The sequence below is a fragment of the Acinonyx jubatus genome, chromosome X, assembly GCF_027475565.1.
Source record: "Acinonyx jubatus isolate Ajub_Pintada_27869175 chromosome X, VMU_Ajub_asm_v1.0, whole genome shotgun sequence".
NCBI lineage: Eukaryota > Metazoa > Chordata > Mammalia > Carnivora > Felidae > Acinonyx > Acinonyx jubatus.
Window position 1 is genome coordinate 122,030,137 of NC_069389.1, and position 17,164 is coordinate 122,047,300.

Below are 17,164 nucleotides of genomic sequence, written 5' to 3' on the forward strand. Positions count from 1 at the left end.
TTATAAATTAATTTGGTATACTCTCCAGAGATAAGAAAATATTATACATATATAACATACATATATACACAAACATATATACATAAACATATAGACAAACACAAGCAGAGATCTCATGGCTTTAATTCTAAATTTTCAGCCATGAGTAGGTATAAACACACACACAAATTCACTGGTTTTATGAGTTAGCTCTTGTCTTTGCCCCACTTTATTTTTTATGAGAATTGTGTTTCTGGTGGATGGGTAAGTTGAGGTTACCTGCTCCACATGAAGGCTAAAGGTTCCTACTACTATTTGTAGAGGAGGGTTTTAAGAATTTTTTTTGCCTTGATAGTAATCTTATGGAGACTGTATGTAAGCGAGGAGTGAGGGAGCAAGAGAAACAGCCCTTGGGTTGTCTCCAAGGCTCATCTACCTGGATAAAATATCCAGAGCATTTCAAATTAAGTTTTTCAGCTTCAGATGATTGCTTTCGGGGTCCCTGAGATTCTGGAGAGTCCCCAGTGGGGGCAGGGGCTAAAAGACCAGATATTGGTACTAGGCACAGATAATTTGGGATATTGGGAAGCAATAGTAGCTTCAGTGGAGAGTTGACAAGGAAAAATGAGTCAAGAAGTCACAAGAGTAAGTGTAGACAGCTCTTTCATAATGTTTGGCTGTTGTGGGGGAAGAAACTGAGGTTTTTCAAACTTTTGTTTGTATACTTATCTCTTATCTCAGACATTTAAGTGATGAGCTCTTGCTTCTGCTTCCATTCCACTTTCATCTCCCAGGGAGGGAGGCTGAAGTTCCATTCTGACTGCCATTTATGACCTGCAAAGGGACCCTCACCCCAGATTGTTCATTGTAAAAAGAGGATGAAAATACTATTACCTCGTAATAATAGCTAGGACTACTTAACAATAAAGGAGACACATACTCCTAGCTGTGAAAATAAGGCTGCCACAACAATACGTATGCACCTGCCTGTGTGTGCGCCAGGCTCCTACGCATTTCAGTGTGTGCGCACTGGGAGCACCACCATTTCCTGCAGCCAAGCGTTCTGACCGCGGTGCCTGCTGGGAAATGTGACCATCTATAAGGAAAATGGATGTACTGGGTACGGCTTATGCTGCAGTCTTGCCCATACCAGCCACCAGATGGCACTTGAGGATCACAAATGGGCCAAGGCACATATTTCTGGCCTGGCCCGGAGTCTTTGGGTATTGGTGACCAATTTTGGGGTCATTAGCCCCTTTGAAAACCCAATGAGCATTATGGTCTGTTTCCCTTTTTTCACCTTCACCCAGCCTGCCAGGGGAGCCTAGGGGAGATGCTCCTTCCCAGACAGCTGGGCACTGGCAGGACTGGCTGTGTTCATAAGTCGTCTGAACACTACTGCTTGGGGAAGAGACCAGATGGCTTGAGGCTTTTTAGACAGGACAGATGGACTGGGACAGGGAAGCCTTGCAAAAAAAAAAAAAAAAAAGATGCCAATGGAAGAAGGGGACAGGAATGCCACTGTTTCCAACTAGAAGAAGACTGTGTTTTAAAACCTCATTGAAGTCATCATGTGTTCTTGGAGACTGTCTTTGTCAGTAGGAAGGGAGCAGTAGTGCTGGGATACCCCCAAAAGGGAGATAGACTCTCCCTGGGGTGGGGGCCGTACTGGGCTCCTCTCTTCCCCACCCTCTGGGAGAGGAGCCCATTATGGCCACAATAGGTGACATCAGCATGCAGTGGGTGAAGAAGGACTGGTCCCAAAGACTCATTCCGTAAAGGTGTTCACTGTTCCTCAGCACCTTGGCTGATTCTGAAGACAAGAATGTGGCTGCCAAGGTGGGAGAGACCTGGCAGGAAAGGCCTGCAGTCCTGAGAGGTGGCCATGGGGACCCAGCTGCACCCTTCCAGCAGCCTGCAGCCCCCAGAACCCCAGAGCAACAGAGCAGCCCCAGAAGACCAGAGGAGCTTGTGGAACTGGGAAGCCACACCAGCAGGTAAGTGTTACACTGTGCTGGGCTCCTGCTATAGCCCAGGTTTCTTTTCATGAGCCACCATCCAGAACAAACCCTAACATGTTAGGCAATCCTCTCTGCAGATATAAGTGGCCAGGAAGCAGTGGAAAGGTGACCAGCAATGAGTGCCGAGGGGTAGGTCCTCATGGGCTTCAGTTTGAAGCCATAGCATCAAATCTTTTAGACCAATCATGGAACAGAGAAGGTGAACAGAGTACCATGTTTTCTGGCAGCCATCTGGAGCATGAAGATCTGGGTCAGGAGAGGGATGTGGAATGCCTTTGCCATTAATGGAGATGGAAGATCTCTGAGGAAGGTGTACCCTGGTGTGAACAGGAGCTCCTATCAGAGATAAAGGATGTTGGATGAAGTCTTCCACTGCCACCCCTACAAGGGTGGCCTTGCATGGCAACATTTGGGTGTTCTCTTTGCTCTCTGGAGATCTTTCCCCAAAGCAACCATGAGTTTGGAAGTAAGCAAGAGCCATGGGCCTAGAGACAATATATAAGTACCTTCTATGAACCAGTTGTAGGTATCACCCACATTGAGCAAGAAGGCCAGGCCCCTGAGCACTCACCCTTAGGGACTGCATGGTGTACCAATGAATAAACACTATAGCAACAATACCATAATGATAACCATTAGTGTCTGCTGTGAACTGAAAATGTGCAGGCACTGTTCTTGTGCCTTATGTGTACTTGTCTCATTCTCACACCAACCCTATAGGAGAGGTGCTATTATCTCAGATCTACAGAGCAGAGACTAAAGCAGAGGGAGGTTAAATAGCTTGCCAACAGTCATTTGGCCAGGCAGTGTTCTAACAGGGATCAGTACCCAGACAGTCAGAGTCCAGAGCCTGTGCTGCTAATGACTGTGCTCTATTTGTGCTTCTCCATTTGTTATAAGCCCAGAAAAGAAGGAAACTGGGTCCTCTGATGGAGAGAGGCTGGGACAAGGAGTGTTGTAGCTCAGATTGTTGGGGAAAGCTTTTCTGCTAAGAAGGATACAATTAAGTTGAGGCCTGAAGCACAAGGAGGAGCCAGACTGGAAAACAACCTGGAAAGACACAACATGGGCAGCATGTACAGAGACCATGATGGGAGAGGGAGCTGAGAAGAAGAGAATAAATGAAGGGTTCTGTGGATGGAGGGTAAGAAGTGAAGTGAGGAGGGGGAAAGGAGACCAGGTGGGCAGGGCCAGGGCTGGATCTTAGATTAGGAGGAGGAGACTATGGGAGGGAGGTGGGATGTTACCTGACCAAGAATAAGAGCCTTCCTGGTGGGGGTCTTCTATTGCTCACATTGCAGTCCTAGAAGGATCCCCACGGGATTTTTTTTTACCTTGCCCCTTCAGCTCTATTGTCCCTTCAATTATTGTGCTAAGTGTGGACCACAGAATGCCAGAGACTTGCTAGTTGTTCCTTCCTCATGCATTCAGTTTCTCCTCATACTCTGGCTCTGTATTTTATCCCCCATCTGTCTTTCCCATGGGGCCTCCCTTCCCAGTCAGTCCACCTCCTCTAGTTTCCATGGTTCATTCCTATATCATAGGGTGACATAAGAATAGGCATAGGATCACTGGGCACATAAAAGCAGGGTACTTTGCCCAAAGCAAGGTACTTCTCTGAGGTGACAGAACAAGTACTCCAGAAGGGTTTCTGAAAGGAGAAGGTGGTGTTATGTGCAAAGGTATTAGGGCAGTTAGTGTGGCTAGAGATTCGGGTGTGTGTGTGTGTGTGTGTGTGTGTGTGTGTGTGTGTATGAAATAGTTTGAGAAGATGAAGCTGGGGAGCTAGGCAGTACAAGATTATGATTGTTCTCGCTCCTGCCCACTGTTAAACTAGTTGAGGTCTTGAACACTGGATTCTGTAACAAGGGAGTGATACCCCAGAACCCGGGTCAGGTTGAGACGGCCACATCCAGAACTTGATCTGAGCAGCAACATGTTGGAGAGAAGCCAAATTCATCCCAAGACAATGTATGCCTATAGAGCTGTCCCAAGGCCACTGGAGAGTGGGTAGATGTAAAGGGGATGGCACAAGTTGTGGGGGGGGGGCAGTGGTGGTGCCCAACAGAATGCCTTCGATGGCAGCAAGCAGCTATGGCAGCTTTGGGTATGGGACTGGTGACCCAGGAGCAGGCAGAGTGAAAGCAAGTAAGGGCCTGGCCAGAGAAAAACCTTGCAAGCCAGCTAGGAGGTCAGATTCTAGGCCAAGGACTGTGTGTACAGTCAAATGGTGGAGATTCAGAAAAACCATCATATGTGTCAGTTTCTTGCCTCTGCTTGTGGCAAATGCCTTCCAGAATGAGGTACATCCAAGTCTCTTCTTTGGTGATGCCTAAATTCATTTGTCCCTCTCTCCCTTGGCCTTCTATTCTCCAGAGAGTTCTCTGGAGGATGGGGGATAGAGCTGATCCTAGGAAGGGGCTGTCCCATCCAGTGAGGAGGTGAGTTGAGTTGTTCTGTCGAGTCCCTGTCAGCCCAATGGCTCTGCTCAAATCAAGTGAGTCACAGGCCAAGGCCTTTGGCTGTACTGGGGAGTTCTGGGAGGATCTGTAAGATTAAGGTCTTGCCACTGACTCAGTGTTACCTGGGTCACTTAACCTGGATTTTCTTATCTATAAAGTAAGTGGTTCTACCCACTGATCTCAGGAGACTTGTATAACTTGTATAAGCTCCGTGATTTGTGTGGGTTGTTTTAAAAACATTGGCATATTTTTAAACTCCTTCAAGTGGCAGTCTCAGGAGTAGGCCCCCAAACCCTATTTGACCTTGGCAGATGTCAGCTCTCAGTGTCGACACACTCCCCCCTCCATTTACTTCCTTCAGGGTGAAAAACCCCTCGAGCTGTATGGTCACTGTTACCGTTACTCCTACTGAGCAGCCTCATGTTTACATCCCAGCCTCCCCAAGTGAATTGGACTCCATTTCAACCAGGTAATAAGAGACAACCTGGGAGGTGTTCTCTGGGCTATATCCCTCCAAGAGCTAAACAACTTGGTTTTTGCCCCATGTCACTTCCCTAATATTAGCTCTAGTGCCACCCCCAATTCCCAGAATCCCATTGGTTAAGGGACCACATAGTGTAGTCCAGATCTCCCCAATTTAAAGTCCTGTTTGTAAGCCTGGACAGAGTCTCATTGTATCCCCTTCCCCCTATCCCAATGTCAATTCCTGGTGCTCTGCCATCTGTAGGACCTTGCTAATAATATCTCTTGAGAAACATGTGGTAAGGCCAGAGAAAGCCCACTGAGGCCAGGGCCTATGTCTGTCTCTCTCACATTATTTACTGCTTCACCTACACTCCTGGCCTCACCTGCAGTATTAGCTATTGCAGGAAGGCTGAGTGATGTGTGTGTATGGGGAGGGCAAGGAGATCAGAGCACTCTCTGGTAACATCAAGCCAGCTTGATAAAGGTCAAATTCAGGGCCATGATAAGCCAAACATGATGCTGACTTCCAGTTTTGCCACAGGCCTATCTAGGATTGAGAAGGGAGAGATTTTATTGTTGCTAGAGATTCACACAGAGTGGCGAGGACCAACAGTCTACGGCTGCAGTTTGGAAACTATCTGGAGCCAGGGCAAAAGGGAAAGAAAATGCAGTCAGAGAGGAAGATAGGAAGTTCACTTTACTGCAGTCTGGGGAGGTGGGGGACAAGCCTCCCATAGTATAGAGATATTCATGAAGGAAAGCATGTTGACATTGATTGCAGGGAGCCTTTTTCTAGGACTCTCACATTTGTACACAGCAAGCTGAACCCACAGCCTCCAATTTCAGCCCAGTCAATAGTACACTCAACAGTGCAGCAGCTCCTGTTTGCCATTTTCCTTGCCTGGTGGCAGTTAGAGCCCATCAGTGCCTCTACCTCCAGGGCTTACCATAAGCTCCTTCACTTCCTCCGAGCCTTGGGACCCTCCTTTGGGCAAGACCCAGTGCCCTGGAATCTTTCAGTATACCTCTTTCTGTTTCACTGTGCTTCTTTTACAGCAAAGGGATTCTCTTCATGAAGGAATACATGAATGCTAGTGAGGTATCCTCTGGGAAGCCAGTGTCTTCATGCTATGACAGGTAAGAGCAAGTCTCAGATCCTTCCATGATCCTGAATCCCCCATACCTCATCCAGGACTTGGCCCAGAATTGTTTCTGTGTAATCATTTATTGAATGGATGAATGATATAATTGCCCACAGACATGATTTCAAGCTGTTCTACCTAAGTTGGTACCTTTGTGTTCCCCTTTATTGTTAATTCATCCTACATCCTACTTCCAGTGCCATGCCCTTCTGCCTAACTTTTTTTCTTGGTAGACCACAAGCTTTCTTTAGTGAAATTCTAAGAGCATTCCTCTTTACAGAGCTGGCAAAGCCCTTAAGGACTTTTTATCTAGTTAATTCCATCCTGTTCCAATCTCTTTTATCTAGTTAATCCCATCCCTACCATCTCTTAAGCTCCCATGCCCTTTCCAGCATGCCAGGGTTCCTCACATTTAATTGCTGTATGGCCACTGTATGGCCATGAATTGCACACATTTGAGCACACATTTGACTACAGTTCCTGATATATACTTAACTTTTCACTCATCATCTCTATATCTGCTTGTTTCCTGATGCCACATGGAAGGATAACTTCATGCCACCTCAGTTAAAAAGTAATCTGCACTGACATACCATTCTCCCAGGAATCTTTTTTTATGGCACATCATCTCATGCCTAGAATGAGGATTTTAGTTACAGAGAGGAGCTCCCTGGCCTTATTTCATGATTGGGCCTCTGGGGATTCTGGACCAGCTTTCATGGGTGTTGTGGGATAATGGACATGGACGTCAAGTTCCAGCCCTAGCTTGGCCCCCATTGGTTGGGTCATTTTTTACAAGATTCTCAACCTTTCTGAGCCTCAGTTTCTTCACCTGTAACTCCTAAGGGTGGTTTTTGTCAGTAACTTTATTGAGATATAATTCACATGTCATAAACTTCCCTCTTTAAAGTGTGCAATTCAGGGGCGTTTAGTACATTCATCATGTGTGCAGCCATCACCACAATACAATCCAATTTTCATCACCCCAAACGGAAACCCCATAACCATTAGCAGTCTCCCACACCACCAGCCACAGCCCCTGGCCACCACTGATCTGTTTTCTAACTCTATAGCTTTTTTTTAGGGAGGTTTTGAGATTAGAAATAATATATGCAAAAACCCTAGCACCCCCGAGGGAGCTGTCCCTGCCATCCAGCATTTGCCTCTAGGAGTGTTACTTGACTGAACTCTGTCTCCTGGGTTTTCTTCTGTCATTCCCACTCCTCTGTAAACTTTAATTCTTACCATATGGCAACTACATTTATTTGAAAAAATTTTAATGTTTATTTTTGAGACAGAGAGAGAGAGAGAATGAGCAGGGGAGGGGCAAAGAGAAAGAAGGAGACACAGAATCTGAAGCAGGCTCCAGGCTCAGAGCAGTCAGCACAGAGCCCAACACGAGGCTCAAAGTCACGAGTTGTGAGATCATGACCTGAGCCGAAGTCAGACGCTTAACCAACTGAGCCACCTAGGCACCCTATGTAAATTTATTTTAAAATTGAAGTTTACATTCAGTTAAAATGTTATGTCTTATGAAAAAAGCAGAGTTTCTCTATTGGAGGATTGTGTAGTGTATTGTGTTTCCCCCTTTTTCTTTACCTTCCAGGAAGCTTAGAGATAAGCTTAATGCTGAGAAAAACACACACACACACACACACACACACACACACACACACACGAAACCAGAACCTGGACTGAAATTCTAGCTCACTCCTTACTCCACTTAACCTCAGAGCAGCAGTTTTTCTGGCTACCTCTCATGGCCACCTCATGGCTCCTGTGAGAATGGCAGCTTCACTAAAGTGTATCCCATGGTTTGTAGCTGGTCACACTTTCCTGACAATAGGTTTTTTTTTTTAAATCATTTGTGTTTATTATCAAAAGTCATATTGAAAATGAAGATGCGAAACGGAAAAAAAACTTCAACCCAATTCCCCCTGTAACTCAAACACAAGTAATATGTCAGAATCTTTCCTTCTTTTGTTTGCTCCCATTCCTAACGTCTGATTTCTGCTGTGAGTGGGCTCTTAGTGACTCACATTATAACCCAGACGCATATGTGAGGAGAAGAGCCATGATCCTTTCCTACTGGTCAGTGAATCTGGGAGGGTGCCTCCTGGAATACACAGCCTTAAGAATTGTGGCCACCACCCTTGTCATCTTCCTCAGCATGGCAGGTATTCTTTGCCCCCATGCAAGAGCCCTTCTCCAAGAGAATTATGACTCCCTGGCACCAATTTCAAAGCTTCCACTGCCCTTCAGCATAACAGATGATGGCTGGCCATGCAGAACCATGTCTCAGCTTGTGGCCACAGGATTAAAAATATTATAAAAGCATTTCCGCTCATGAGTGTGGTAGTCATCTGGTTCCCATCTTCTGCCCTCTTCTTCCCCATCACACTCTCTGCAGCATTAGAAGCATTGAAGACTCATGTGATGTGGAGAAGAAACCTGCATGTGACAGCTCTCTGTACTCCGAAAGGTAAGTCTACTATCTTTCCAGGGAGCTCTCAAGTCTACAGAGAAGAAACAGCTGAGAGACATTTCCACACTAAGTCTATTTGCTTTTGTCTTCCATTTGGCTGCTTCTGATCCACTTGCAGATCTGTCCTTGGGATGTCACACTTGTGGCAACTAAAGCCTTTGGACCCAGCTAAGACAAAGAGGGCAAACTCAAAAGGCTACTGAGAAGGGAAATTATGATGCCTGAAGGCCCAGGGAGCTCATGTTAGCAGGAGAGGCCCTTGGAATTAGAACCTAAATGATCACTTAATTAACCTGTAAATATGACCAGAAAGAAAAAAAAAACTAAACTACAAAAGACAGCAATAGGTGGAAAGTGAGGAAAAATGGGTTGCTATCATCAAGAAGCCAGAGAGAGCCATTCATGTGAATTCAATGAAGGTGCAGACATTGCTTCATTCAGCAGTTTTTAAAGCTGTCACTAGATGACAGTGGCCACAGGATGGTCTTAATGATAAAGAAGTCATATTTTTAAATTCTTGAAATAAAAGAGAAAGGAGTCTTAGAGATGCAGTTCACTCAGGTCACAGTGAAGGGAACAAGCCTGAAAAGAACAAATAATGTACCTTATGTTACACAGGGAGTTAGTGGCAGAGCCAGGACTAAATCCCAGGTCCATGACTACTCCCAGGTCAGGGGTATTTCTACTGTGTTATCTGACTAACTGTGAGCTGAAACTGGTGATGGTAAAATACATGGGGGGGGGGTGGGGAACAGGATTTTGATTAAGGCAGGAGTCTTTAGCAACACTGTTAAGAGACTGAGCCCTACATGATGGAGGGACCAAACCTGAGATGATCATGGTAATTCTGGGCCCTTGAAAGGAGGATCCTGTGTGGCTCCAGGTTGGTAGCACCACCTCTGGCTTCTGTCAGAAGCATATCCAAATCTCTGAAAGAAAGCACTCCCAATTTATGCCTGAAGAATCATGGTGGGCAGGCACTTTGAGCAGGTTCCCTCTGAGGAGGAAAAGCAGTGGTGACTCTCAGAAACAAAAGCAGGGACCCTCAAAGTGGGAAGATACTCAACCTAGAAGTCGGTATATAGAACTCCAACATGATGTCCCATCAGAATCTACAGCCAGACTGTCTTTGGGATGGTCATTGGAGTATCACGGGGCAGGGTGGGTCCAAGACTGTAGGGTCTGAGAGGCAGGGCTTAGTGGCCCCAGGCATGAAGGGAAGCATCATGAAGACAGGGGGCCAGGTAGGGAAGACAAGGGCACATGTCCTATAGAAGAAGGCATGGGTCTTCCTGTTCTAGAGGAGAGTAGTGCCCCCAGCATGCCAGGCAAGGGGTCAGGGAGAGGTAAGCTGCCTGGAATAAGAATCAAACCAAGGGGTCCACACATATGATTGTGAGTACGGTGAAGATACATGACCAATTTCTGGAAATATGAAGGTCTATAGTAAACCTAGGCCCAGCCAAGGAATATGTAACCAATTTCACACTGCAGAAAAAGGTGGCAGGCTGAGAATACAGGCACATAGGGCTGTTTGTGTCAAATCAGAGGGTCTGGCTGCATCACATCAGTAGCCTGCATGCCAGCCTGATTGCCAGGTTCTTGTTTTTCATCTCACAGAACAACTGGAGGGATCTGTACTTACTGCAACCAGGAGATCAGAGACTGTCCAAAGATTACCCTAGAGCATCTTGGCATCTGCTGCCATGATTATTGCTTTAAGGTAAGGAAGAAGGGTGGTGCTGCTAACATCGTCCAGACTTAGGGAGCCTCGTGGATCAAAGACTAGAAAGAAGGCTTGATCTCTGTGTGATTGTGCTCCATGCCAGAGGCTTGGGAGAAGTGGGAACTGAATGAGTGGATGGAGTTGAGGATGCCAGCAGTCATTTCCACGGTGCTCAGCATCTTTTGCAAACTGGAAGCCAGAATGCCTGATCAGCCCAGGGCAGCCATGGAGATGGTTGGAGACCTAGACACCTAGGAACTCATGACCCCTCTTATTCAAGACTGTCTGCAGGAAGGTCCACTGTAGATGACTGGCCACTTTTGTCCTTCAGATATCCACTAGAGTGGCAGGTGTGAGAGTCCTGAGGACAGCAGAGCTACACTGTTGTAATAGTCTTCCCTTTCATTAGGTTTTCATATCACCTTCCTTTGGACCTTAAATATCACAATTAAAGTCCCTCAGCCCTCCTACAACAGCAATGGCTTACTTTACATATGACCCCAGGTTCAGTGTCCTTTATGGGCTACCTCACCATACCCTTATGATAACCTGCCAGTGTGCCACTTTATATATCAGGAAATAGAGTCTCAGAGAACCTCAGTAACTTGCCCAAGATCACCCCGCTAATAAACAGTGGATTTAGGGCTCAAATCCAGGCACAGTTCTGAAACCTGGGCTCCTAACTACTATGTGATCATCGTGCCTGCTAATTTGTGTGGGTTTGTTTGTTTGAGTTTTGTCTCTGTTTTCTACCAACTTTTGTTCTCTGCTTCAAAGTCCAGGATGTGCCATCAAGTCAGTGTCTGCTCAGGTGCATCCTCCACACTCCACTAATTTATGTTGCTTCACTTGCATGTTGACCTCTAGCTTGCTTTCTCTTTCAGTGTGGGATTTGCAGTAAACCAATGGGTGAGCTCCTGGATCAGATCTTCATTCACCATGACACCATCCACTGTGGGAAATGCTATGAGAAGCTCTTCTAGGTGGGTACCAAGCAGCCAGGAAACTTATTTGGGAGAAGAAATGTGCCCGGGTCTCTTCCTGAGTCTCAAACCAGAATGCTACTATCTCTCTTAGCCTTGAGGCTTTGAAGTTTTAGGTGGTACAGATAAAGACCCTCCCCAAAGACCCTTCTAAGTTGCAGGAGTTATAGCATCTTCCTCTCAATAAGTACCTTTCATGCAGCATCTTATCTGAGCTCCCTAGCTTCCCTGGGATGCTGGCCAGGCCTGTGTTGTTAGCCTCATTTGAGAACAAGCAAATGAAGACCTAAAAAGGAAACAACTAGCTAGTGGATGGCAGAATCAGGATCTCAACCCAGAACTTCTAATTCAAATCCAAGGCTCTCTTCTAAATTCCACCATTGGATCACTTCCACCATTGCTTATATAGCATAAAATCAGGACTCAAAAAGCAAGGTGCTCAGTGAAACTAGAATCAGGTGGGGGACCAGCAGTAGGTAAAGACCAGGATAAATGGTCATATGTGGGAGGGGATGGTGCCATCCTGGGGCTGGCCCAACCAGGAAGGGCTGCTTGGGTAGCCTCTGGACCACATCCCCAACACTGCCTGAAGACAGGTTTGCATGCTAAAAGCCAGTAGAACTGACCCAGACTCAGTGTCTGAGCTGCATGGTGCCTATAGGACACTGCCTTTCCAAATTCTGGGAGCCCCTTCTCCTTAGCACCTCCTCAACTAGAAACACAGAGCAGAGTATCCACCTTGAAGACAATAGAAATGGGTAGCAACCAGGCTCTGCACCAGCTATAAGCCTGTCCTGCCTTCTCTCTAGAAGACACTTGACCTGGACTATTTTACCTAATGCCTGGAGACATCAGCCACCCCAAGAACCTCTGACTGGTTATTGGATTGGATGTGCATTTCTAATCTAATGGCTACTACTATTTTCTTTTAGCTCTTCCAGGCTGAGAAGAAGTTGATGACTCCTGGACAAGTTTGGCTGTCCTCAGTTGCCCCAAGTTGCTAGCTCCTCTTCCCTCACTTTCCTCCTCCCCATTTGATTTCTTCAGACTTTTGCCCTTCTCAAGTTGAACTGATTGCATCTAGTAGAGTATCTTAATGATGACAATAACGTGTGTGTGTAGCTTTTAATAGCTTAGCAAGCACTTTACATCTATGATCTTATTTCAGGCTCAAGAAAAAAAAAAGATTGAACAAGAATTCCATCTTGGCTTTCTTAAGATAGGTTGGCTTCCTGATGAGTTTAGATGGTCTGGTACGATAGGCAGGAGCATGAGTTTCAGCGTGTCCTGACTTTTGGGACAGAGAGCAACCCCACATTCTAGGTTACAGCTCTAAGTGTATCTTTGGGGCTTGAAAACAAGAGGTCTCCTGAAGCTTCTGAAGGGCCAGGTGGGTAAATCTCTGGTGGGTAAATTGCAGACATTGAATGCTAGGGATTGGCTTAGGCTAATATTTAGCTTGTCTGTTATAGTTGCCATATATATGTGTGTATGTATGTATACATATATATATACATACATTTATATATTTAACTTTCCATACACATTTAAAAATAGTTAATTGCTTTTTATTGAGTTATATAGCAGATTTTAATTATCTTCTTCCCACTTTTCACTATAATTGAGGTTTTTTTTTTTCCTGCAAGCTTGTGGGCATGCATTTGAAAGTCTACACAGATAAGATTACATTCCATGGGGTGTGATTCTTAAGAGGCCACTGACCAAAGGAACATCTGTCTCTGAATCTTGATAGCTGATTAATACCTTTTCCCTCAATTCCAATAGTTACACAGAAATCTTCAAAAGTAGGTTTCAGGTTGTATAGACTCCAGCAGGATTAAGAAGGGAGAAAAACAGTTAACATTTCTCAAGGCCTTACTACCTATCAGGCATTATCACAAAGAGATGGCATCAATCCTCATACTAATCCTATGCAGAGGTTATTTTTGTCCCCAATTTATAGATGGGAATATCAAGGCTCAGAAGGTGGTCACTACATCGTGTGGAACCATTGCTGTCTCTCTCCAGAACCCATGTTCTCAGTAACAGTAACCACATTACCAAGCATTGATTTAGTGTCGTGTGCCAAGGTCTGTGCGGAGGTTACCTCATTTTACCAAGTAACATTGCCCTCCATAGGTCTCCCCTGAGGCATACTCTTACAAAGAGAGGAAAGTATAAAATCATGTTCCTCCTCTGGGCATCCTAGGTCTCCCTATGAAGTACCACGAAAGTCAAAGTGCCCTCCTTCCCTCTCCTCCCCTTTCTATGAAAATAATTTTGAACTGAGATACTCTTCCAAACTTAGATTTCTCTGCTGGGTAGAGACTTGACTCACAGACCTTCCCAAAGAAGAGCTTGTCAACCCAGGGAAAGCCACAGTGAGCTACCCGATCTGAGCTAGCCAGGATATCAGCAACTACTGGAGTCCCAAGTACTTGGAACAGAGAAACTTGTTGACTGTCTAAACAAATTGCAGGCCCATCCATGTGGTCAGCTGATACTCTACTCAGGTTCAACTAAGCTCATCTGCCTTTGGGACCAGGATCACTGTGTAAGGTCCTTGAGAGGAAGGACAACCTGAAAGTTTTCTGATGAAAACTGAGGGTCTGTTCCCTTAATTTAATTAGAAAATGTCTCCATCTCTCTCCAGTTTCTGACTCCTACGCACATTGGCTGGTGGACTTGTCTTCCTGTCAAATGATCAGATAGGAACATTCCATTTATTTGCATAGATGTGCATCAGATTTGCTCTGGAGGGGAAAAGTGATACAATAGGTCATGTACCACTAAATATGAGCTGGTATTCCCCAGGTATAGTCCACAGCGAGGGATTTGGCACATGATAGACACTGACACATTGGTGCTAAATGAATGAATAAAAGGGAAAGAAAGGCTGCTCCTTTGTGTTGGAGGTACCAACCCTGAGTCAGTATAGCCTAGTTGATCGAGTACAGGATAAAGAGATCCAAGATAGGCTGACTTCTCCACCTTTAAGATACACTGTGCCTTTAAGGGAGTTTTAGAACCAATATGCAAGAAATTGATGGAAAGCTTGTAAGATCAATATTGAGTTCTATTCAAAACAGACACTTTCATGTCTAAAAAGGCACAAAATTCTGCAGACTTAAGAGAGGTGGTTGCATTATACTTTTGCTTCTTTTTAATTGTCTAGTGTTTTTAATCACATTTGCTTAACCCAAATTAATGTACTCAATTATAATAAATATTGAGATATTAAATATGTCAATGTAGTCAATGTTAAGGTTTCCTTTTTTTTTAAGTGTAATAACTTGGTGTATTGGCTGTGTAATTTATTTTCTAATATTACCTGAAGCCATTCTCTATAAAAGCAAATAAATACTTCAAGAAGTATCAAATCTAAAGAGGCAAAAAATAGCAAAATTTAGAAATCATGCATGCACAGGAAGCATAGCATTTTAGACTAGTCAGATATTTTTGGTTTTTTTTTAAGTTTATTTATTTATTTTGAGAGAGAGAGCAAGTGCACAAGTGGGAGACGGGCAGAGAGAGAGAGGGAGACCGAGGATCCGATGTGGGCTCTGTGCTGAGAGCACAGAGCCTGATGCGGGGCTCAAACTTGTGAACCATGACACCATGACCTGAGCCGAAGTCAGATGCTTAACAGACTGAGCCATCCAGGTGTCCCTACACTGATGAGATCTTAACAAAGAATATTTTATTCTTTTGGGTACATCCTCCCCTTTATTACCATTGCATACAGATGGCCATCTAGTCCTTGTATACTTGCAATGATCAGCTCAGTCCCATACAAGCCCACTCTGTGGACAGGTCCAGTTTCAGAAAATGCATTGTTCAGTTGAGTTAGAATCTTTTCCTTTTAACTGTCACCCACTGGTAATATATCCTCCCTTGCCCATAAGTAATAAAGATGCTTATTGGGTTCTCCCTCATCAACTCTTCTCCCATCTAAACAACCCTGGTCCCATAAACTCTTCATTGACAATAATTCTAAATATGTATCTCTCAAATATCCTTCTCAAAGGTGCCCACACACCATCTGAACCCATTCCTCCAGAAGTGTACCAGTAGTCAAGACTTTCATCTTTCTCATTAAAGTCAGTGCTACAGAATATCCTGTTGAGTCATCGTGCTGCCTATCAAGTGACCCACACTTCTGAGTTTTATATCCCAAAATACAATTTTCTTACTGTATATGTCTTAATCTAGCCCAGGGATAAAAAAAGGTGATCAAAAGTCCAAAGATAAAAGACATGATAGAGGAATCCTTCCACTAGTGAGCAGGGACCTTGGAACCCAATGTTCAATAGCTATTGAGCTAGTGTCCCTGGAGCTACTTTCTCACCCCAACCTCAGTCACCATCTTGGCTACATGAGTACAATTGGGAATGGAAGAAGAGGTTTTGTTACTTCAGAGGATAAGGACTACAGCAGTAGCTCCTAACCAGATATTTCTAGGACTCTGTTGACAGTATATGACACAAATACCTAAAAGGAAAATACGGTAGTGCTATTTTGAAAAATCACTTAGCATACCATGTTTCCACCAAGAAGGTTGATCCCAGAACATACCCTCTATTACTCCCCCACCTCCCCCATAGATCTAACCCATGAAGGCCCCCAACCCATAAACCCTCATGTGGTGTCCTCTAAGGACTCTGCTTATGAATGTCTTCAAGCTGTAGGTCTCCAAAGAACACATTCCTCTTGTGATGCTTCTTTGTACAATATCTTCTCCCTGCGGAGGCCCCAAGGGAGGAAAGCTTTCACCAGGGGAACCAACAATGGTTCCATTGAACTGAAAGTTGAGACTGCCACATGGCCATGTGGGGGTCCCTCATGCCACTGAAACAACAAAGAAGAGGGTTAGTGGCTGGTTGATTGCTTCTGATTATCAAGGGGAAACACGGTTGCTGTTACATAGTGGGGGTAGGAAGGACTATGTTTGCAACCTAGGAGATTGATCCTCTGAGAGTGTTTCTTAGTGTTCCCATGTCCAATAATACAAGTTAATGGAAAACTATAGTGACCCATGCAGGCAGGACCACTAAGGGCTCATACTGGTCAGAAATGAAGATTTGTATCTTCCCACCAGGTAAACAACCCAGCCACCTGAATGAGGTCATAGAGAACTTGAAATACTGGTGGAAGAAGGAAATTATAAATACTATGACCTCATGACCAGCTTCAGAAATAAGAGCTATAGAAACTATGCATATTTTGTCTTGCTTTGTTGTTATATATTTGAATCTATTAGCCCAATTTTCCTTCTCTCATTTATTAACCTCAATTTAAATTGTGTGGGTGGTGCTTAATCTTATAGTCTGTGGATTACAGCATATCAAAGTGTAATTGTGACAGAACTAGAAAAGGAACAGACATCCCCCAGAGAATGAGGATGTGTCTAATGGGATTTTTGACACTGCTTCTTGGAGAAGATGAAGGCACATTCCCCTATATGAAGAATGCTTGCATTATGCTAAGCAGAAACATAGTATTGCTATTGAATATTTGGGAGAAAAATATGGATAGAAGAGTATTATGGGTGATGAGTGGTCAAAGAGGTGGCCCATGCTGGATTGGCTGTTAGCAACTAGGCAGCATGCTTGCCTCTTTGTGCATTCTCTCCCCTATATAAGGGAGAATACTCGAAACTACAGGTCCCGGAATCCATCATCAAAGTGTTTCTGGGATCAGTTCTGCAGGTACTTGAGTATTCTAAGAGGTAATTATACAGGATTTGGAAGGCAGAAAAGAAGCCCTTATTCTCTGGCAGCAATACTGAACACAATGGGTTGTCAAAAATAGGGTACACATGTGTTTTTTCAGTGGCCTCTGGAGAACCTGAGGATCATGACAGTCCTTTTGGAAGCTGGAATCATTGGGGTTTTTTCCTTA

General features: G+C 44.7%; 1 protein-coding gene across 23 annotated transcripts in view; it reads left to right on the top strand.

The window, feature by feature from the left end:
* ZNF185 (zinc finger protein 185 with LIM domain) overlaps positions 1-14,522 on the top strand; it is a 94,857-nt gene extending 80,335 nt beyond the window's left edge. For 14 of the 23 annotated variants that reach the window (XM_027053433.2, XM_027053434.2, XM_027053446.2 and 11 more), the window contains 7 exons: positions 1,761-1,976; positions 4,824-4,931; positions 5,984-6,064; positions 8,480-8,551; positions 10,175-10,277; positions 11,165-11,263; positions 12,196-14,522. In XM_027053433.2, coding sequence (XP_026909234.1) covers positions 1,761-1,976; positions 4,824-4,931; positions 5,984-6,064; positions 8,480-8,551; positions 10,175-10,277; positions 11,165-11,263 — 679 coding nt within the window. In that variant the 3' untranslated portion in view covers positions 12,196-14,522. Of the gene's footprint in view, positions 1-1,760; positions 1,977-4,376; positions 4,442-4,823; positions 4,932-5,983; positions 6,065-8,479; positions 8,552-10,174; positions 10,278-11,164; positions 11,264-12,195 lie in introns of those variants that run through there. The other 9 variants (XM_027053453.2, XM_027053438.2, XM_027053436.2 and 6 more) reach the window with 3 other exon arrangements.
* Positions 14,523-17,164: the final 2,642 nt, after the last annotated feature.